Raw genomic sequence first — 22494 nt, forward strand, 5'->3', positions numbered from 1 at the left:
TCTGTTCAATGTCCCCAGAAGTCCCTTACATACCATACGTTAACGACTTATAAAATCCCATTGACAGTTCTAAAAGATTATTTGTTGGGAGCTGAGTCACCTAAATGACAATACCATCCTTTAAATGTATACTTAAGTGGTCTCTGCTGCACTACAAGCTTTAGAAATGTTTCATTTAAGAAGTGCAATGACTTTTTTTTCAATTCATTGATAGGCATGAGGATGCAACAGAATGTTTATAATTTTTACACACACACACACACACACACTTTACATTTCTACTTAGATGACATAAGGGGCATTTATAGTGCATCCATAGTCTAATAAGCACTAATTGATGCTACAGATGCCTCAAATTAATTTTATGCAGATATTTATGGGCTTTTTTCTTTCTGATCTATTACAGGTAAACCAATAGGTCTAACTTCTCCTAGACTATTGTCCATTTTGAGGAATTTTAGAAAAAACCCTACTGGTGCTATTACTGGTTCAACTGCACCTGGTGTTAGCATCAGTAAAAGCCTTAGTGTAAACAAGGCTCCAGTGGGTTACAAAGCTTTTACCACCATGTCAGTTAAACTTGTTGAGAAGCAGGTTTATTTGACAGTGGTAAAAATACCAGAAGCTGCTGTTGTCTTGCCTACACTAGGTCTTCAAGGGATGTTAACACCAAATGTAACTGAATTAGTGGTAGCACTGCTGGATTTTTTTTTTTTTAAATTTTAACATCAAAATGCCCAGGTACAAAATGGCTTTATACTAGGCCACTTCATTACATGGCTGTCTCCTAGATATTTTGTTATGTATGTTGACTTGTCATTAATAGGTCATGCCCAACTGTTTTACTGCAATTCTAGCTCCAGGATCTACTTTGTATCCATTCTCAAGCTTTGTCTGCTCTTGGAAATAGTTCCGACTCAGCCAGGAATGGCCACCAATCAGTGTAGCTGCATCAGTTCTGACCCTTACTTGTAGATAAGGACATACAGGTGGGTTTGCACCAACTGAGGTTTGTACTGGGGCAAATCCAAACTTGCCTTGCCCATATTTAGGAGTCAGCACCAGTGTAGCTACACCACATGCCAGCCACCAGTGGCTGAGTCAGGCTACTCTTAAGTGCAGATACGGTCTGAACTTGGGAGTGAAAACCATTCTGGAATTTGTGTGGTCCAAAGCCTAATCCACTGTTACCTCAATTTTTAAAGCCCAGTGTGGCCTAATAGATAGAACACTGGATTGGGTACCAGGAAACCTGGGTTTTATAAAATGGAGATAATGATGCTGATCTTTTTTGTAAAGTGCTTTGAGATCTACTGAAGTGCTCAATAAGCGCTAGGTAATAATAATAATAATTAATAATTTCTCCTTCCTTTCATCTCCCTCCTATGAGCTGGAACATAAGGTAAAAAACTTCAGTCAGAAATGTCACTTGAAATGTGTATCTACAAAATTGGAAAGTCTGCATTTATTTATAAAATTTTACTTTTTTCCTATATATATATATTCAGTGTTTTCTATTGTTGTTTACTAACAGTGTAAACCGCATATCAGTACAGTTCGAGAATTGCAATTAAAAATAAAAGGGAAAGCTGTTCAGAGACTTCATAAGCAAATTCTAAGTAAGGTCAAAAATTATTGGTTGCTGTACCAAAAAGTTAAGATCCATTTTAGGTAGGAATCCAAGCTTCATGTTTAGGATCATTTTCAAAACACTAGAGCAGTCCAGTAACTTGTTCAGAAAAGGGCAACCAACATGATTAGGGGTATGGAATGGTTTCCATATAAGGAGAATTTAATAAGACTGGGACTTTTTAGCTTGGAAAAGAGATGACTAAGGGGGGATATGATTGAGGTCTATAAAATCATGACTGGTGTGGAGAAAGTAAATAAGGAAGTGTTATTTACTCCTTCTCATAATACAAGAACTAGGGGTCACCAAATGAAATTAATAGGCAGCAGGTTTAAAACAAACAAAAGAAAGTATTTTGTCACACAACGCACAGTCAACCTGTGGAACTCTTTGCCAGAGGATGTTGTGAAGGCCAAGACTATAACAGGGTTAAAAAAAGAACTAGATAAATTCATGGAGGATATGTCCATCAACGGCTATTAGCCAGGATAGGCAGGGATGGTGTCCCTAGCCTCTGTTTGCCAGAAGCTGGGAATGAGCAACAGGGGATGGATCACTTGATAATTACCTGTTCATTCCCTATGGAGCACCTGGCATTGGCCACTGTCGGAAGACAGGATACTGGGCTAGATGGACCCTTGGTCTGACCCAGTATGGCTGCTCTTATGTCACGTTTCAGACAAATGTAAGTATACTTTAAAAAAAAAGTGCCTTCTTTTGATGATACTCATTGGATGAGAATAATTTACTGTCCTTCTGCCTTCAAAGTTACAACTACATTAAAATTGAATTCAAGCAGCTTTACCCTGGGGCAGTGGGCCTATTTCACCACTAGGATGCAGCACTGTGTTAAGTTTTCTTTAACAAAGCAAGACTAAATCACCAGATAAAACAATAATGCCCATGGTTATGAGATAACATATGTGCCTATGAGCAGAGAGGAAGTCACAGATAAGTCAAAAGCTCAAAAATTGTATTCCATAATTTAAAATTATTTAAAATGATTCTTTCATGGCAAAGCTTTCCACTGTTGTGTGTATAACTGAAAGTGGCAAACCTCCTGGTGAGATGCAGACCAACAGAAATATCCCTACTAACAGCAACTTCAAAAGGCTAATCTATTATTTATTCAGATTTTGCAGCACTGCAGAAATGGGCAGGTTTATGAACAGGTTCATCTTTTGCATTATTAGAAGGATTTCCACACACCTATGTACGTGTATATAAACACCATTGTAAATCAAATTCTCTTGACATATTAATTTTCTTAATGTGACCCAGAAAGCAAAGATGACATATTAACACTTTTCACATCGTGAAGGTGTTACAATTTTTCTAGGTCACTTGTGCCTCAGCCAACATTCTACACATCGCTGATTCCCTGACACTTGTCACCATTTTGTTCTCCCCTGAAATTCTTACCTTTATACATTATGTGCCTAATTTTCAAGGGTGCCGAACATTCAAAACTCTGACTGAAGCTACTGGAAGCTGCAGGTGGGTCAGCACCTCTGAAAAATCAGGTCCTATTTTGTACAAAGTGGTGCACTGCAGACACATTTTCAACCCATTATTCTTGTATCTGGCATTTGTTAAAAAGAAGTCTGGCATCTTCCCACAGTGTAGATTAATCCTAGCAAGAACTCTGCTAAAATAGCACATGGGGCACCCTCTGGTCCCTACAAGTTATTTCCTTTGGCAGACACCAAGAAGTGCTGACAGGTAGAGGTAGATCTTGGTCAGGATCTTGTCTCCACAAAAAAAAAAACAACCCTCTCTGAGATGTCCACTAGCTGTATCCAGGGCACAACAGAAAGGTGTGGAAATCTGGCAAGCAGGTGAACTAACCTACCTGAATGTTTTTTTCACAGTCTGTTTGCTGGTGAAGAGACAGCTCACTTTCTAGAACAAATTTCTTCCCACACTTGTCGCAGATCTGCATACGCCTGTGAGTGACGTTCATGTGCTTCTCCAGGTACCAGCGTGTGTTAAACACCCTGGGGCACTTCTCACAGGTCAAAGTCTCCTTTTCTTCACACTTTGATTTCTGCACAGGTGCCTTGGGCTCCTTTGCAGCTTTCTTCTTACGCTTGGGGGGCTCCACACTCTTTCTACGGCCCCTTGTGGTTCTAGGTGAAGGGGAAGTTGTGGCTGCTGCAGCAGATGCAGCTCTCCTTGTTCTCCTTTGGGTAACACTAACTTTTTCCACTCTTTTCTCTTTTTTCTTCTGCCTCTCATTTTCCTCATCATCATTACTGTCTTCAGTGGCCTCTTCCCCACTGTCACCCTCCTCTTCCTCACTGCTGGTCTTAAGAACAGCAGTCTCTTTGGACTGGGAGGGGACACCCTTCTCCCCTTTTGATACATTTAATGTTTGGTTGTTAAGGTTTACCTCCACTATAATCTGCTCCCTTTTGTAAGTCACTTCATCTTCCTCCTCCTCTTCCTCCGAGTTGTCAGAGTTCTCTCTATCTTCTTTCACAGCCCGGACCTCCCCCACCGATCTGTTCTCCCTGAAATATGGCTCCTCCTCTCTTTCATGGAGATGTGGTTTACTCATTTTGCTGTCCACCAACACAGAGTAAGGGCTTCCTGACTCTCTTTTGTACACTTTGGTGGACAGATCAAGTTCCTGACCGGCAGCATGATAAAATGTGGGTGGCACTTGACCACGACGGCTTTCCTCTTGCGCCATCCCTGCTACATGCACGGCACTGTTTTCAACCAGCTGTTGGCAAGAATTGGCTGTTTGACTCATTGGGGGGGCCCTGATTCATTGAGGCCCTTTGATCCCAGAAAAATCAAATAAGCAGCTGTGAAATACGATGGGCTTTCAAGATGATGCCTGTTCCATCTAGACAGTATGACTAAAATACAACTCTCTCCTGGTGTTTAGCACTGAAGCGTAGATCACAGAATTCTGGTATTATGGCAAAAGCAGAGCTGTAGTAAATATTCTTCTGAAGAAAGCAGTCAGCCAACCTCCAAACATTTTATCTACAAAGGAGAACAGAGAAAATTGTCAGTTTCTTAAAAATAATTGAAAAAATTTATCCCCCAAGCTCCTTGTTTTCTTTCCATGTGTACAATTTAGGCAGAGCACAACAGGATCTACCATACCAATTGTTAATTATTCATTATGCTTAGTGGTCTATTCTTCACACTGCCAATCAAAAAAGTCTTAATTCCACTGATTACTGGCAACTGTTCAAATCTCAACAGACCCTCTGAGAGGGGGAGACTATCAAACTGTAAAATATGAAACTGGACCATAGTACTAGATCCATAGCTTATAGTGGATAAATCTGGGATAAAGGCCATGTGCAAACTAAAAAAGCGTGCCCACTATCTTTTTTTTTTTTTTAAACGTAAACTTATGTCTAAAAGCATCCTGAATGATACTCCTCCTAAAACACCCTCCCCCCCATTTTTTTTAATATATTTCTTTTACATTACAAACTGAAGTCTGCTCTACCCTGTTTTCCTGATGGTCTGTGAAAAGGAGGAGAACTGATAGGATGGCAGATGCCATGTTATTAAATCTAATTACTTAAGGAAGTTATTTTCATTCCAATATAGCTTTGTTAAAGATTCAGCACACAATTAAAGGCTGAGAAGTCTTGCAATACTCATCTGAGACTACTCCCAAACAAAGTTTCCTGTAAAACCTGAGAATAGCAGACTTAATATTCCAGATATATCAAAGATAAATACAAAGTATTTTTGATAGGAAGGATGGCAGATAATCTTTTCAAATCTTCTCTATATATCATAAAGAAGCAAAAAAGAGGCACAGACCCTCTCTCTCCTTTTTGCAGGTCACCTTTAAGTAAGTCAACAAACTCACTGTGGTTCCCAGTAGCACCAAGGAGACAATTTCACTGTGCTACAAAGAAAGTTACAGCAGAACAAGAGAAACTCAGATCAAAAAGGCCATGAAAAATTCTGTACATGTGCCAGCCTGGATGAGATGGGTAACCAGACAGGAAAGTTCTGCAGAACACCTGAGAAAGCATCTCTAAGCTGCCTCCTCCCTCTTCTACCCTCCAGGTTGTGGTAGCATGCAAACTGGAACAGATTATGTGCCAAAGGACATTCTACTAATGTACATATGCATGAAGAGTCTCAGCGTAAACATTTTAATCTTGCAGCAGTAAATTAGACTGGAAGACATCGTGTGTCCAGTTGTTTCTGTTTCCATCGCACGGATTCTTCATACAATCTCCATTTGACTTAAGGGACCTATTCTCTTCTATCTCAGCTTGTGCCCTGTCCCACGGTTACTCACTCCCCAATCTAGTAGCCAAACAATAACACTTCCTACCCATCTAAATTTCACCTGCAGTTATCGAAGTTGGAGTTTGACCAGTACACCAGGGTTAATGCTCCTACTTCCTCCTGCAAAAAATACCACGTGATATCTACCATTAGTAATCAGAACCTCATTTTTTCTCTCTCTCACTCAGGAAATGACATTTCAAGCAGCGCAAAATTAGAAAGACAAACCAAGAATTTGGATTGAATGGATGAGATAGAGAGGTATATCTGAGCCATAAGCATAAATGTGGCAGTCAAAAAGTCATGCCTGCAGACAACAGTACCTAGAGAGGGTGCAGAAGGAGGGAACAGAGGGTGCAGAAGGAGGGATCCAAGGATAGAGGCCTGGGGGACGCCCATAGGAAGGAGAAGGGAGGATGACAGACCACTAAACAAGACTCTGAAGCAGCAATCAGAGAGCTAGGAGAACCAGAAAAACCAACCACTAAACTGTTGGGGTTAAGAAGAAACTTCTTCTATGGGAATATTATTACATAACTGTCCACCTCTAAAGCTTGTTCCACCAGTTCAGAGTTGAGGCACCTTTGATTTAACAACATTGTGTAGTGAGACTTATGCTGCTGCTATTCCTATGCAATACTCATCCCATCAACAGAGTAAAGCACCTTTGGGTACAATTCAGCATCATTCACATGCACTAAATTGACTTCAATAAGAAAAAACTAAACATGACTTAGGGAGGAAAAATACTATAGTACAGCTGTACATTACACACTTTTTTCCACTTAGCACTGTGAGTTACTAATAAAAACATTCTCCAAACCACAAATATGATAACTTCATTCCAGACACAGCTGAATACAATTTATATAAAGAAGGAAGTATATGTTGCATTTCTCTATTCAACAACCTTAAACAGTTCAATTAAGGTGTTTGAAAAAGGACAACTTCAGGAAAAGTTTTTATGGTAAACAAATTCATTAAACCAGTGGTGGTTCTCCTAGGGTGTACTGACTATCAATGATCTGCAGAATAAAAAACAAGCATTCTATAGATAGTGCAGGGAGATGAAAGACTGCAAGGCAATATGGGCCCAAAGAGGTACTTACAAAGTGGTCTGCACAACACAGTGTGAAATCCACCATTATGTTCCTCCCCTCAACAGAATTTTAAAAATTAGTCATAAAACCTAGCAAACAGCGTTTATGACGTATAGAAAACCATACCTAGTTATTTCATAAGCTCATTGAACAGATATAAGTTACATGGCTAAAACTAGACATGTGTATAATCATTGATAATATAACACCTGAAATAGCTTAACAGGCTGCTATGAACAAGAAAAAAAAATAAAATCACCTTTTCATTGAACATGGAGGAATTTTTGTCTTCATATTTATTAGAATTGTTTCACCTCTGCTCATTTTAGGAACATTCTATATAATAAAACCACTCTACATGAACGTATTACCACTTCAAAAGCAAAAGGACACATTCTGAATCGTATCAAAAGCTGTTTGGTCTTAAACCACTGCACTTTGCAGAAACAGTAACCTAGTTTCACTTTGAATAGAATATTTGCAACCCTCAAGGGACCCACAACTTTCGAACAAAATTTCATTAACTGCCACACAGATGGTAAAGAGAGAGACACTTAATAGATTCTCAATACAAACAATGCATTGCATCAGAAGATTAAATAGTTTGAAATAAAATAGTGCTAATATATATCCTTTACTAGCAATTTCTGACAAAATATACAAATCTTAACTCTGAAAATACAAAGATGACAAGACAGACAAAAAAGATCTATTTTTCTTAAAGAGTGAGAGTCTGTCTCATATCTTGATGACTTGTTCAGACTCTGAAAGAAAGCTTTTCCTATCAGATGGCAAATGGGAGAAACACAAGCTCTCTTTAAAGGAAGTATATCTGAATTTAAACTCAGGAGGAGTAGTTTTATGATGAATATAAAATGAATAGTTATGAGACACCTGCAGGAAATTTGTATTCAGAGACTACACTGGAAAAACCTAAAAAGTGAGGTTACAAGAACTAAAGGCGTAAAGCCCAGAAGCAAAAGTGCACCAAATCTTGACTTGCAGACAAATGTGTAGGTGGAGGAAGCATCTACGTGGGAACAGCATTTCACACAATGCCTTTGCTACTTCTAACGAAAAACCACATTTCTTCATGTTATCTGCCATCTAAAAATAGAAAAATCTACCCAGCAATGAACTCGAACAATTATTTGTTCTAACTTTGATTCAATATCAGCTGTTTTAAATCAAGGCCAGTCTGAGTCCGATGTACAGAGTGCTACTGACTATAGATTTTAAATTACATCTCCTCAGAGTAGTATGGTTAATAGAGACCAGACAGAGTGAGAAAACCTGGCTTTTATTCTTAACTCTGCCACTAACTCACCATGTGACCCTGGGCAAGTCTACCTCTGTGCCAAATTTCCCCATCTGTAAAATGGAGATAATGCTTATCCCATTTATAAATCATTTTGTGATCTATAGATGAAAAATATTATATAATTATTCCTGCTTAGCATGGTTCTCCATGAACCGCACAGTTGTGTAGCTACTGACATACACTGTGCAAAACTAGGTGCCTACTACACACCTAGCTGCATGACTTCTGGTGGCTCCCATGGAAGACAGGAAGATGAAGCATTCTACAAGCTCTCCGGGGCAGAAGTGACATTGACCTAATTCTTACCAGTTCTCCTGCTATCCATAGGGTTCCCAATAGCAGCAGTGATTAACTGCCAAAGATACTGGTCTGTTTTCACTTTGCTGTAGCTTTGCAAACCTACGAGCATTTATATAGAGTCACTGCAGTGGTCTCTGCAGACAGAGAAAGACATCACTGCACTAGGTTTATACTTAGTTATCACTTGAAAAATTATTTTTGCAACCATGAAGGCTAGAAACTTACTTTTTTAAAATGAAAGTTTAGACTGCATACAATTGGTGGCATTTGCTTGGGAAAGCTCTGAGCTCACCATAAGGAAGAGTGAATGAGTGAAGTTTTCAAGTCCTACTCTCTACTCTCTCCAACTTCCATCACAAAGATTTGAAAACTGAGGGCTGATTCTCACCAAGAAGAATGCAAGGGACTCCAGCATCCGACTCTCAGGCTATGTCTATACCGCAGAGCCCATGCCAACATAGCCCCCCTAGTGTAAACACAGCATACACCAACAGAAAGAGGAGTTCTGTGGTATAGGACCAGCACCTCTGCAAATGACATTAGCTATGCCGACAGAAACGCTCTTTTGTTGGCATAGTTGTGTCTCAATGAGAGTTTTGTCAGCACAGATATCACAAGCAGATGTGCTTTTTCACACCCCTTACTGACGCAGCTATAATGGTATAAGTTTTATGTGTAGACTAGGCCTTAGTCTTTAAGCTCAGTACTTACTTTGATTCAGAAACTAGTCATTAAAATGTCTTATGCTGGCAAACAGTATTCCAGAGTTGGAAGTAGAATAAACTAATTTTCTACTTTAAACCTCATCTGTGTTGGACTTCACTTCCACCAATGTGGCATAAGAAGTGCCCCCAACTTTAATAATAAAGGTCACAGAAACCCAGGCCAAAACTGATTTAACAATACTACTAACCATACACAAGCATTAGGAATTAGTTTTATGTACAGGCCCAGGGAACGGCTAAAACTTACAAAACTGCTTCCTTGTTATGAAATTTATAAAGTAAACAATCTAAATTTTGCTTACAATGCAGAATAAAAAGCCATGGTTGATGCAAGCAGCCTACTTTAAAGGGATACATGCAGATTACAGATATGACTCCATTAAATAAGAGACCTACTGAAAATTTCACCGCTAGCATGATAATGTAAAAATCGATTTTTTTTTAAACCTTTCCCCACTCTCCCCAAATAAGAATTTTTTGGTTCAGACAAAGACTGACAGATAGGCTTTTCCTTACTGCTTCAATTTCAAAAAAAACAAAAGAGCAACAAGTTTTGAAATAGATACGGTCAAGTTATATCTTGTCAGGTTTCACTCTGACTTTTAAAGCAAGTAGCCTCTCCTAACAGCATTATGCCACTTGAGAACCTCTTATCCACATAATGAGATAATTCACAATCCACACCAGTAGAAAGTATAATTAAGAAGACTTATTACCTTTTCCTCATTCCACTATTAAGCAATCCCACTTTACCTGTACATTAGAAATCTGAAGCAGTTAAGAATTGTGAATGTCTTTTAGTTATACTATGCAGTGTTGTAACCTAACCATGTGGCTCTCAGGATATTAGAAAGACAAGGTGGGTGAGGTAATATATTTTATTTGACCAACTTCTGTTGGTTAGAGAGACACGCTTTCGAGCTTCCAGAGAGCTCTTCTTCAGGTCTGGGAAACTTAGGCCATGTCTACACTTCCACTTATGTTGGCAAATTTATGTTGCTCAGGCGTGTGAAAGAACACACCCCTGAGCAACATAAGTTTTGCCAGCATAAGCACTCGTGTGCACAGCACTACGTCAGTGCTCGCTTAGGTGGTTTATCATCTCGACAGGAGAGCTCTCTCCCATCGACACAGGGCAGCTAAATGAGCGGTCTTACAGAGGAACAGCTGTATCAGTACAGCCGTGCTGCTGTAAGCTTGCTAGTGTAGACATGGCCTTACTCAGAATGTCACAGCTTAATATATGACAGAACAGATTGTTTAGCATTAGTACTTAACTCATATTTCAAGAGGCTACTTAAGGTAAAATGGCCCGTTAACTCTTTTTAGTTATATTGGCAATCAGCAGGTGCACCAAGTCCCAGGGCAACAGGATTTGCAGAGTTTACAGGTGGTAAAACTTCACGTGCAGCTATAAACCATGTACATTGTTTAAGATACAGTGCCTCAGCAGCAGAATAGCCAGTATTCATTTGGAATAGAAGTAGGACACTATTGTTTTTATTGATGTATTATAGGTCCACTATGCACAATATATAGGCACAAATACAAGAATTAAAATGATACCAATGGCAGAACACTATGGCCACAAAACCGGACCAACTTCTGCCCTTTGACCAACCCTCCAACAAATTCCTAATCAGTTAGTGGGTCCACTTCTCCCCTTTCAACAACCAGCAACAAATTCACCTTGACAGCCAAATCACCAACTCACTTGTATTGCATCACAAAGGTATTCAAAATCAGACTATTACATCTAAGTGTTTTTCAACCTTTTCAAGTAGGCAATCCTTAACCCAAGTCGAACATTTTCACAATCGCCTTAACATTTACTATAGGAGTAAAAAATGTACCAGTGCTAACCCCATGTAATGTATGTTGCATGTTTTTCAAGAGATTGATAGAGAACACTTGACCTTGAAGGATAAGGGTGTACAAGGGGGAAATGAGATTTTCTTTGCTTTAAACTGTAACAAGATTTTCAGTACCTTGCAACCCCCAATTGCCTTTCATGACTCCCCCAGATTCCCAAGAGGTTGTGACCGACTGGATGAGAAACAGTGCTCCAAGTTAATCACTGTTTTCCTTAGTGTAAATATCTCAGCTACTTTACATATAAAAACCCCAAAGTACAAGTGCAAAATGAGAATTAAACTTAAGTTCTGCCATCTGGAAGATCCATAGGTAGGGTCTCCTGATTTGTCTGCGGATTTTCATTCTCAAGCCAAGTATTGAAAAATTAAACCAACTACTGCTGTGTCTGTAATGTGGATGTCTCTGCAGATCTAACTGTGGTATGTGCTATATGGTCTGTACAACCGATAGCCTATCCTATTACCTGCTAGATTTCAAGAGACATGTTAACACAATCATTTCTATAATTTTACCTTCCATTGGTAAAAGTAACACCCAAGATAATGAAAATTGAAAGGAGAGAGAAAAATACTCTACTTTTTCAGTAAGTTTACTTTGTGCTTTTGACACAACTTTGGGAACATAGCATAAACATGTCAAGATGTTTATTGCTGGAAGACCATCATCACAACAGAATTCAAGAGACTGTTCCATGATGATTACCTGCAATAATTTTTTTCCAGAACTGTAGTGTATCACCAAAAGTTTGTATAGCACATACAAAAGACCTTCTCATCAAGTCATTCAAGAGGTTAGATACTAAATGATACAGCATAAGGGGTGGTAGTTTGCATGTTAGTGAAATAAAAGGCCACACATTAGGGCATCTCCATTTCAAATGGTCAGTCTCAATCAATTCCCAGTGGACAAATGTGCATGTTTATTAAAACTACCGAGAAAACTGGCACTAATTGGCTATCTTCTTTGGAATCTTGGCAGAGAGACAAAGGACTGACCGAGAAGAAAGTCTGAACTATCCTCTTAAACACACCTCAACTCTGATCTCTCGTTTGCCAGGGCGTTCCTGAAAAGATGGCCATCCTACAGATTCCTCTTTCATCTGATAAGCATGTTATAACATACTGTTACTTCTATTCACCTTTCAGTCAAAGCTCCTTTCTGTTATATTTTTTAATAATTTATTTTGCACATCCTGAAGTCAAATGTCAAAAGAGTCCAAATTGCTGCGATTTTTCTACTGTGTGTGTATAAATATATATACACACATATATAGCAAGACAGAGAATACACCTCAGTTTGATAAAGTAAGGGTATATTGCCCGTTAAAAGCATCAGTAACAGGAAAACAGCGATAGATTCTAGAAAGCCCGGGTATACATGTCCAAAGAAATTCTCTTGCATTTCTACATCGCCTTTCCTCCCAGAGCACTGTACAAACTATATGAGAGGTGGGCAAACTACGGCCCGCGGGACAGTCCTGCCCGGCCCCTGAGTTCCTGGCCTGGGAGACTCGCCCCCAGCCTCTCCACCACTGTCCCCCCACCCCCGCAGCCTCAGCTCGCTCGCTCCGCCACCGGCACAATAGTCTGGGTGGCAGGGGGTGTGAGCTCCTGGGGCAGTGCAGCTGCAGAGTCCGGCCTGACCCAGTGCTCTGTGCTGCATGGTGGCGGCAGGGTGGCCTGGCTCCAGCTGGGCAGCACTGCTGTAGAAGCGCCAGCCACTGGTGCTCCAGGCAGCGTGATAAGGGGGCAGGAAGCAGGGGAGGGTTGGATAGAGGGCAGGGGGTTGGGGGGGGCAGTCAGGAAGGAAGGGGGATTGGATAGGGCTGCAGGGGACAGTCAGGAGCAGGAGTTCCGGGGGCAATCAGGGGACAGGGAGTGGGTGTGTGTGGATGGGGCAGGGGTCCCAGAGGGGCCGTCAGGGAATGGAGGAGTTGGATGGGGCAGGAATCCCAGGGGGTGGGGGACGAGGGGCAGATAGGAGGTGGGGGCCAGGCCACAACCCCCTCCCCTAACCGGCCCTCCATACAATTTACGAAACCCAATGCGGCCCTTAGCCCAAAAAGTTTGCCCGCCCCTGAACTATATACTTAGACCACTACCAAGAATTAGGCACCTTGGGGTGGCGGGCAGCAGGTTACAAATATACAGCATACACCATGATTGGGGCAGAAGAGTGTGTTTTGGCTAAAGAAACCAAATGAAACCTCTTAAGAAAAGTGGAATGTTACATATTTAATGTCTTTTTTTTTTAAAATATGCCTCATCCAAAAGACCTCAACATGTTAAACGTTTAACCCTTCTCAAAAGGATAAAGGACTAAGTCAATTTGCTGGTATTTGAAATTGTAGAAACAAGGAGTCTGAATATTCCACATTTGATCTTTAAAACACTGAACTATCACACTCTGCAGTTGTCCTTAAATAAACTAAAACACCTCCAGAGACTTAGCACACAAGACTGTTAGGTGAATTTAACATTTGCATTAGGACCGTTACAATAGCAAATGTGAAGATTCAGATCTCCAGCCATCTCTCTAATGGTTCCACATTATTTCTTTTTGACAACTCTCAAACACCTATTTAACCAATTTGGCAGGCAACATATTCACTATGTGGAGCTGGCGATTTGCCTGCAAATATTTAATATTCCCATGGAAAAGTGGAGCAGACTGGACATCTCCAATTTCAGAAAAAGATACCTTGCATCAGTGTCCTCCAACTGGAGTCTACAAACAAGACTGACAAACCTGGAGGTCTTCTCCATTAATTAGGTCAGGATCTTATACTGTACCTACAGGTCAGAACTGGGGGACAATGTCGTACAGATCTGTGACTAAAAGGAATCTCTAAATCTATGGATCTGGAATCTTTTGCAAGTACTGAATTCATATGAAAGCAAGTTGACGAGGATGTTCTGTCAGGGTTCTTAAAAATATTATAAACCCATAGAAAATTGTCTTTATCATATAGCAAAGACTTTGCTTTTGGGGTTATTTTTAGATAACATCATAATACACTAGATAGTTTTTCTATGTCTGTAGCCAAATTATCTTGAAATATGTTCTAGCCCAGTGATTCTCAGACTGAGGCTCGCAAACCACAAGTGGCTCTTTAATAGGTCTCCTTTAGCTCTTTGCAGCACAGGATATTAAAACATAGATTTAATTATTAACCAATCAGGATGCTTTTACTACCAATTGTAGAATACTTGGTAAGTCATTTTGCTGTAAGAATTTTACTGTTTATGTAAATATAATGTAAATGAAACAATGAATTCACTCTTGTCATAACTATAAAGGGAAGGGAACAGCCCTCCTGTGTACAATACCATAAAATCCCTCCTGGCCAGAGACACCAAAATCCTTTTACCTGTAAAGGGTTAAGAAGCTCAGGTAACCTGGCTGACACCTGACCCAAAGGACCAATAAGGGGACAAGATACTTTCAAATCTTGGTGGGGGGAAGGCTTTTGTTTGTGTGCTCTTTGTTTTGGGGTGGTTCACTCTTGGGACTTAGAGGGACAGGATATCAATCCATGCTCTCTAAATCTTTCTGAGCAAGTCTCATATTTCAAACTTGTAAGTAACAACCAGGCAAGGCGTGTTAGGTTTAACTTTGTTTTCTCAACTTGTAAATGTTCCTTTTTGCTAAGAGGATTTACCTCGGTTTGCTGTAACTTTGAACCTAAGGCTACAGGGGGTTCTTCTGGGCTCTATGACTCTGATTACCCCGTAAAGTTATTTTCCATCCTGATTTTACAGAGATGATTTTTACCTTTCTTTCTTTAATTAAAAGCCTTCTTTTTAAGAATCTGATTGATTTTTCCTTGTTTTAAGATCCAAGGGGATTGGATCTGGACTCACCAGGAATTGATGGGTGAAAGGAGGGGGGGTTGGTTAAGTTCTCCTTGTGTTAAGATCCAAGGGGTTGGATCGGTGTTCAAGAAGTTAAGAAGTCTATCAAGACTATCCAGGGAAGGGAGTTAGTATTTGGGAGTGGTGGCAGCAAAACCAGATCTAAGCTGGTAGTTAAGCTTAGAGGTGTTCATGCAGGTCCCCACATCTGTACCCTAAAGTTCAGAGTGGGGAAGGAACCTTGACAACTCTACATGGCTCTTTTGGGTAATGTTGCTCGCTAATTTGGCTCCTGAACCACCGAGGTCTGAATGTCACCATGGTTCACTCTAAACCATAAAGTCTAGGTGCACATGTAGAATCCGACTACTATTTAAACAACTAGTGTATGTCTCTACTAATCCAAATTCCTGGAAAACAGACTGTATGGCAGGTCGTCTAACAAAGTCAGCAATGAAACTGCCACTTCCCAATGGCATTTTGATTATAATTTCTGCACTGGCCAAGAAGTCTCAAACATAAAAAAAAAGTCCACTAGACTGCAAGTTCAATTAGCTTCTTGAGTTGCCTTCAGGAAGCAAAGAATGGAAGATTCTTGAGAAAAAAATTTTTAACTGTCCTTCACCACTATAAATCTGTGCTTAGAGATTTATGCTTTTAAAGCAGCACCAAAGCTGAGTCCATTTAATACCAATTGCAGAGTCAACTGATTTTAACCAATCGTAACAAACAATTGTGCTGCTTATAGTGGGAGAGGCTGTTACAGCGAAGTTGCATAACTCTCTATTCTGCCTGCTTTTTCAGGCACTCAGAATTTTCTGAAACTCACTTTTTGGGATAGTGTCCCAGGTTCGTTCCCTACCCCAGGGTGATTAATTATATCATTTATTTATTATTATTACTATTTTAGCAAAGATGCATTAGCTGGTTTTGAGAATGAGCGAAAAAGTATTTTCTACATCCTTTTGCAATATTTTTTTTCCCCCAAACAACTCTACAGCTGAGAAAGTTAGAGTCAGGACAGAAAAAGATGAACCAGTGCAAACTGTGTTACACCATTGTATATTCTAGGGGTCCGTACTGGTGTAGCTACACCACTGGCTGAAATCCCAGTACAGACGAGGTCTTTGTCTTGTCTATTTAGATTGTAAGGTCTTTGGGGAAGGGACTCTCTCTTACCTTTTTTTTTTTGGGGTGGGGGGTGGGGTGGGGGGTAGTGCCTAGCACAATAGGGTCATGATTTCAGGTTGGGGCATATAGGTGCTAACATAATACAAATAATGTATTCCACAGAAAGCACTGATAACAAAAGGTGCATGTTTCCAGCACAGACCTCTAAACATCCTATGAAATGTGCAGGGATTGAGGAATGACCATTTCCTTATGAATCTTGTAGGATAAAAGCTGCACACCTAAAATTCGCAGATAAGGAATTCTCCTCTGCAAACTCTAATGTTGAGAGCAGAGAGCTAACTCCTAGTAGGACCTTGCAAGGTGGATAGGACAGAATGTTCTAGTGGTGTCATACTTCCACATTATAAAATTTATTTTCTCTATCTCTTCCTTTCTAAAAATCATGGAGTTCCATCAATTACAATATTGAGAATCTTAAGTTTGCCCTGATGTGCACGCACATCAGGAAATGACAATTATGGCTGCACATGCAACCTTTAATCTGACCTGAATCCACCTTTGGGGAAGGGACTGTCTTTTTGTTCAGTGTTTGTACAGCTCCTAGCTCAACAGGTCCTAGTCCCTGACTAGGGCTCCTAGGTGCTACAATAATATACATTAATGATATTAATTACATGAACATGTACTTTTCTAGTACTGTGCATAACTATATTGAACAGGAGAACTGATTACACTGATTTCTATGACATGCACACAGTAAACTTTCTTACACAACTTATTACAGGTTAACAACAACAAAGCACTAGTGAAATACACTAGTATATACAAGCCAGGTTTTCAACTAAACTATCGCTCTAATTGCCTGAGGGCTGGAAAGAAAAGGTATAGTAAATGGCTGCTGATTAAATTATTAAAAACACATACATTAAAGATAGAACACATTTTAGAAGTCTAAAAATACTATATCGTTTTGGCAAATAAAATAGTGTAAAGATACCAAAATAAAAAAAATACAAGATACTGCCTTGTGTATCTAAAGTTTTACAATTTTATTTGATATAGTGTATTTGGGAAATAGCAGACGATCATAACTAAAGACTATCATAATGCATCCACACAAGTAGGTGGAATTACAGTTACACATGTAACCTCAACTTTGGCATTTGATGACTTGAGTGATTAATCATGTAACTTTAATATTTTCTTAGCAATAGTTTCTATGACATTTGAAAAGTGCAAGAACTAAAATTATTCAATAAAAATCTCTACTTCCGATAGGCTTCTCAGATTTTGACACCACCCCTCCCCCCCCCCAAATTATAAAACCACATCTGTAGTGGTCATGAAGATTAATTACAGCTGAACAACTTTTTACATTAGAAAGTGCAAAATCATACGTTAATAGCCCATCAAAACAACCTCCATGAAACTCTCAAAATAATGGAAATCAGTAGTGAAATAGATAAAACCTACAAAGGTTTTATGAAAGGAGATAAAACACATACTATATCTTGCATTTCATATGTATATTTATTCCTCAAACATAAGACACATACGTTGTCCAAAATTAAAAGTTTGCAATTCTGTAAGTAATTTATTTGAACATAATCATCAAATTCCCAGTCTATTAGTTATACCTAATGTCATGATGGAGGGACAGCTAGGCCAAACTTGAGTAGCACTGCAATCCTGTGCTTCAGGTCACACCATCTGGAGAGGGGAACCGGCCCCAGCCCCATGGGACAGAAACCAAGTACTGTGTGGGGTGAATGCAAGGCATGCTTGCACTCCGACAACACCCTCTCCGAGGAACTGCCCTCTGCCCTGGGTTGCAGTGCCAGGGTAGAAGGTGCATATATGGAATAGTGGGTCACTAAAAAGAAAATGCAGTTAGTGGGTCACTTCAGTAAAAAATTTCTGAACCACTGACCTAGTCTATAATGAAGTTTCACCCAAACCAAACCAAGTGTGTTAAAATACACTCAACAGATGTTGAGCTTATTGGACAGGAGTGAAAGTCTTCCAAACATTGAAAAAATTCTGAATTCAACTGTCCTGTCTTGTGATTTTACTTCTAAAATTTCCCACTATTAGATGGAACAATCTCCTTCAAAAGCAGACTGGCAGTAGAAATGTGGATTTTCAACTTTAAATGCAAAGAAAAAAAAAAGCGTAGAGAATTTAAGATTTCGTTCTAATCACATTTCTGACTCTTCTTGTTCTGGGCCCCAACTATGACCTTCGTCTTTGGGATCAATCATGTTAGTAAATAATAAAGAAGGTCCATACCTTCTTTTCTTCTTGTAGGGTTCCAGTTCTTTGCCATTAATTAGATCAAGCCAGATTTCCACAGAGACTGAGAAAGAAGTGTTATCAGGCTATAATTTGTCAAGTCCCACTGAAACCTCCTCCAATACAAGTTTAGTGCCTTCTCTGTAGTCCCTTGTTGTATAAAATAGATGCTATATTTTGATCAAAGTCCTCCTCAACACTCTTATGGCAGCTGGTTACAAACACACAGTATTCCTTAGATTTCATCAAAAGATGGGCCATCAAAAAAAAAAAAAAAGAAGCAGCAATTAAATGACTTTTAGGCGCATGAGTGGTTGAGAAAATTTTTTTTGAGTTTCCACAACGTGCTTCAGGTCTGTATTAGTATTACGTCATTCCCAGGGCTTAAAGAGCATACTGAACACAAACATCAGAGGGCTGAGATAAGTGCTCCTGAGAAGACCCTCATCTTCATTTCAATACTTTTATATAAGAAAATGTCACATACCTCCTTTTTCATACTTTTCTCTGAAATTTTGGATGCTATTGTGAGCAACTTGGACACAATATTGTTTTATTTTCAGATACAGAATCAATAGCATTGCATATGGGGGAGGGATAATTCAGTGGTTTGAGCACTGGCCTGCTAAACCCAGGCTTGTGAGTTCAATCCTTGAGGGGGACATTTGGGGATCTGGGGTAAAATAATCTGTCTGGGGATTGGTCCTGCTTTGAGCAGGGGGTTGGACTAGATGACCTCCTGAGGTCCCTTCCAACTCTGATATTCTATGATCTGATTCTATGTACACGTCTCTCTTCTATGGCTGCTTGTACTCATTTACTGTGTCATTTCTCAAGTCCCAACAACCTTCTTGCATCAATGACAATGCCAATACCTTTAGTTTATCCTTTGTTTTTTCACTGAAGCATTAAATAGCGGACTTCAAACTGAAATCTGTCTGGAAGAGTATATCCTGAGCAAAATGCATCACTTGTTTCTTTAAAATGCTCATTTTGTGCTACACTGAAAGCAACACTGCTAGCATAGAAGAAGGTTGCAACTTTATCAAGTTTAAGTCTCTGCCTTTCAGTTGTTTTTACAGCAAAACCACTGTCACAAACACTGACTGCTCCTGAATGAAGCTGATGTTGAAGAGCTTTAACGTTGCTTGTGTAGTTACGGCACACTCTAAAAATACCACGAGGGGCGTAGCTCCCAGCACTGGCGCACTGTCTATACTGGTTCTTTACAGAGCTGAAACTTGCTGCACTCGGGGTGTGTGTGTTTTCACACCCCTGAGCAAGAAAGTTGCAGCACTGTAAACTGCCAGTGTAGACAAGCCCTTAGTTTCCCCACGTAGACAGCCCTAAGATGGGTAGGCTTGAACACCACATGGTGGGCCAGAATGGGGGTGGTTTCTTTTGGAAGGACTTACTTCCTATAAATGCTCTCCTAGGAGTCACCTTAATTAAAATGTTAACAACAGTTTTGTTGTTTGACTATAAAATTTTGTCAATTATCCTAAATTATTCATCCTACCAGGTAATATGGTCCAATACCACCCACCTTTTAGTAGATCCACCATCATAACTTCAATAAAAATCTTTACTGTGAGTCCACTATGTTGAGGATTCACTCCACCTGAACACTGGTCTTAACTCATCCCTCCTAGGTTGACAAAACCATCAGACTTTATTTTGTGATTGTTTTTTTAAGACATTTTGACTCACTGCTAGCCTATTAGCAGGTGTTTTATAAATTACAATGTTTTAATAAATTAAACATTTCTGATTATTTGATGAGGGCAATAAAAGGTAAAAGTTTGCACTGAAATATTAAGCTCTTTCTGAGCTTTGTGGAAGCGTGCATTTAAAACCAACTTTATTTTTTAAACTTATTGCTTTAGAATATTGAAATATGCCCACAGATCATGGTGTTAAATGTTCTCCCCTGTCCAACAGAGCCTTGTACAATAAACTCGTCACACACCTCATATCCACATGCAAAATTGCTCGCAATGGGTGCACAAATGTTTTATGCACAGTTGGAACCACATGTGCTTGGAATGTAACTCACTATCATTAATCTGATACGGAGTCCACTCTGCACCGCTATAGTAACAGTGTAGAAAAAGGCTATGCCTGCAATTAATTCTTTTAAAAATCCCCTTCCATTGCCACCAGCAATATTGATGACACCAGTTTGGAGTGTTAGTTTAGATCTGTTGCTAGCATTTTAAACCATTCGGTCCCTGAACCCTGCTCAGAGCAGGTCTAGCCAACATAGGGGTTAAGATATAGGTGGCTATGTCTCTGTGCTAGCACTACCACCTGTGGAACTGTAGCCACAATAGCAATGGTGGAAAGTTTTTAAGAAAAGATGTTTAGAGTCGACAAGTTATAAACGTGCTGATGCAGCCGTCTCAACTGGGTCTGCCTGCACAGTCTCTCAATGCTCCTGCAAACTTTCAATGATCTATATTCCTAATTACTGTACTTTGTTTTGACCTACTGGAGCTTCTGTAAATTATGCATACCAAGTTTGCTTTACAAAGTGAAATGCATGTAAACTTTAGGCTTTTCTTGTTTCAACAAATAAAGAACATGTTTATGCAATACTTCTAACATTTATTTTGACAAAACACATTTTATATAGTGAAAAATGTTATACAGTTCACATCTCAATTTTTTTTTTGGTACAACACCTCTCCAGCCATGTATTGCCATTCCTACAAAATCCTGCTTTTCAAATCTCTGCTGGTAATTAGGTACTCAGAATGCATTAGTACTGCAGCAGTTGGAGGGAGTGTTATGTATGGACATGCTGAACAGGTCTACATCAGCCAGGATGGCTAGTGCAGACACACTGTACCATTTAAATAGTTCATGTCAACCTTCTTTTGTTGGACTGATGCAAGAGACATAGATATAGTACTATCTGTTCAGCGGTAGAGATTTAGAGCAGGATTCTTGGATGCTATTCACAGTTCTTCCACTGAGGGTACGTCTACACTACGGGACTATTCCGAATTTGCATAAACCGGTTTTGTAAAACAGATTGTATAAAATCGAGTGCGCGCGGCCACACTAAACACATTAAATCGGTGGTGTGCGTCCACGGTCCGAGGCTAGCATCGACTTCTGGAGCGTTGCACTGTGGGTAGCTATTCCGTAGCTATCCCATAGCTCCTGCAGCCTCCCCCGCCCCTTGGAATTTCCGGCTTGAGATCTCAGTGCCTGATGGGGCAAAAATCATTGTCGTGGGTGGTTCTGGGTAAATGTCGTCAGTCACTCCTTCCTCTGGGAAAGCAACGGCAGATAAGCATTTCGCGCCTTTTTTCCCTGGATTGCCCTGGCAGATGCCATAGCATGGCAATCATGGAGCCTGTTTTGCCTTTTGTGACTGTCACCGTATGTGTACTAGATGCCGCTGACAGAGGCGATTCAGCAGCGCTACACAGCAGCATGCTTTTGCTTTTGCATGACAGCAGAGATGGTTACCAGCCATACTGCACCATCTACCAATCCATAAATTGGTAAGAAGATGATCATGGCTACCAGTCGTTTTGCACCATTTGCTGCTGTCATAAGTGCCCCTGGCTGCTCTTAGCCAGGGGCGCAAAAGCCTAAATTGGGAATGACTCCCTGAGTCAATCCCTCCTTTTTGGTATCTAAAAATAGAATCAGTCCTGCCTAGAATATGGGCAAGTGTACTAGAGAACCACTGTATCAGAGAACACAGCTGCTCTGTGTCAGATCCTGCAGAAATTATGAGCTGTATGCTATTCACAGGGGGTGCTCCTGCAACAACCCCACCTGTTGATTCCGTTCTTCCCCCAGCCTTCCTGGGCTACCGTAGCATTGTCCCCCCACTTGTGTGACGAAGTAATAAAGAATGCAGGAATAAGACACACTGACTTGTTAGTGAGAAATGAGTGGAAGGCAGCCTCCAGCTGCTATGATAGTCCAGACAGGACAGTAAGGAGTGTGGAGGAGAGGAGCCCAG

General features: G+C 40.1%; 1 protein-coding gene across 2 annotated transcripts in view; it reads right to left on the bottom strand.

The window, feature by feature from the left end:
• ZNF652 (zinc finger protein 652) overlaps window positions 1-22494 on the bottom strand; it is a 42920-nt gene that overhangs the window by 11085 nt on the left and 9341 nt on the right. For both annotated transcript variants that reach the window (XM_044999865.1, XR_006575377.1), the window contains exon 2: window positions 3483-4627. In XM_044999865.1, coding sequence (XP_044855800.1) covers window positions 3483-4388 — 906 coding nt within the window. In that variant the 5' untranslated portion in view covers window positions 4389-4627. The remainder of the gene's footprint in view (window positions 1-3482; window positions 4628-22494) is intronic.

Source organism: Mauremys mutica, chromosome 25 (genome assembly GCF_020497125.1).
Source record: "Mauremys mutica isolate MM-2020 ecotype Southern chromosome 25, ASM2049712v1, whole genome shotgun sequence".
Classification (NCBI taxonomy): domain Eukaryota; kingdom Metazoa; phylum Chordata; order Testudines; family Geoemydidae; genus Mauremys; species Mauremys mutica.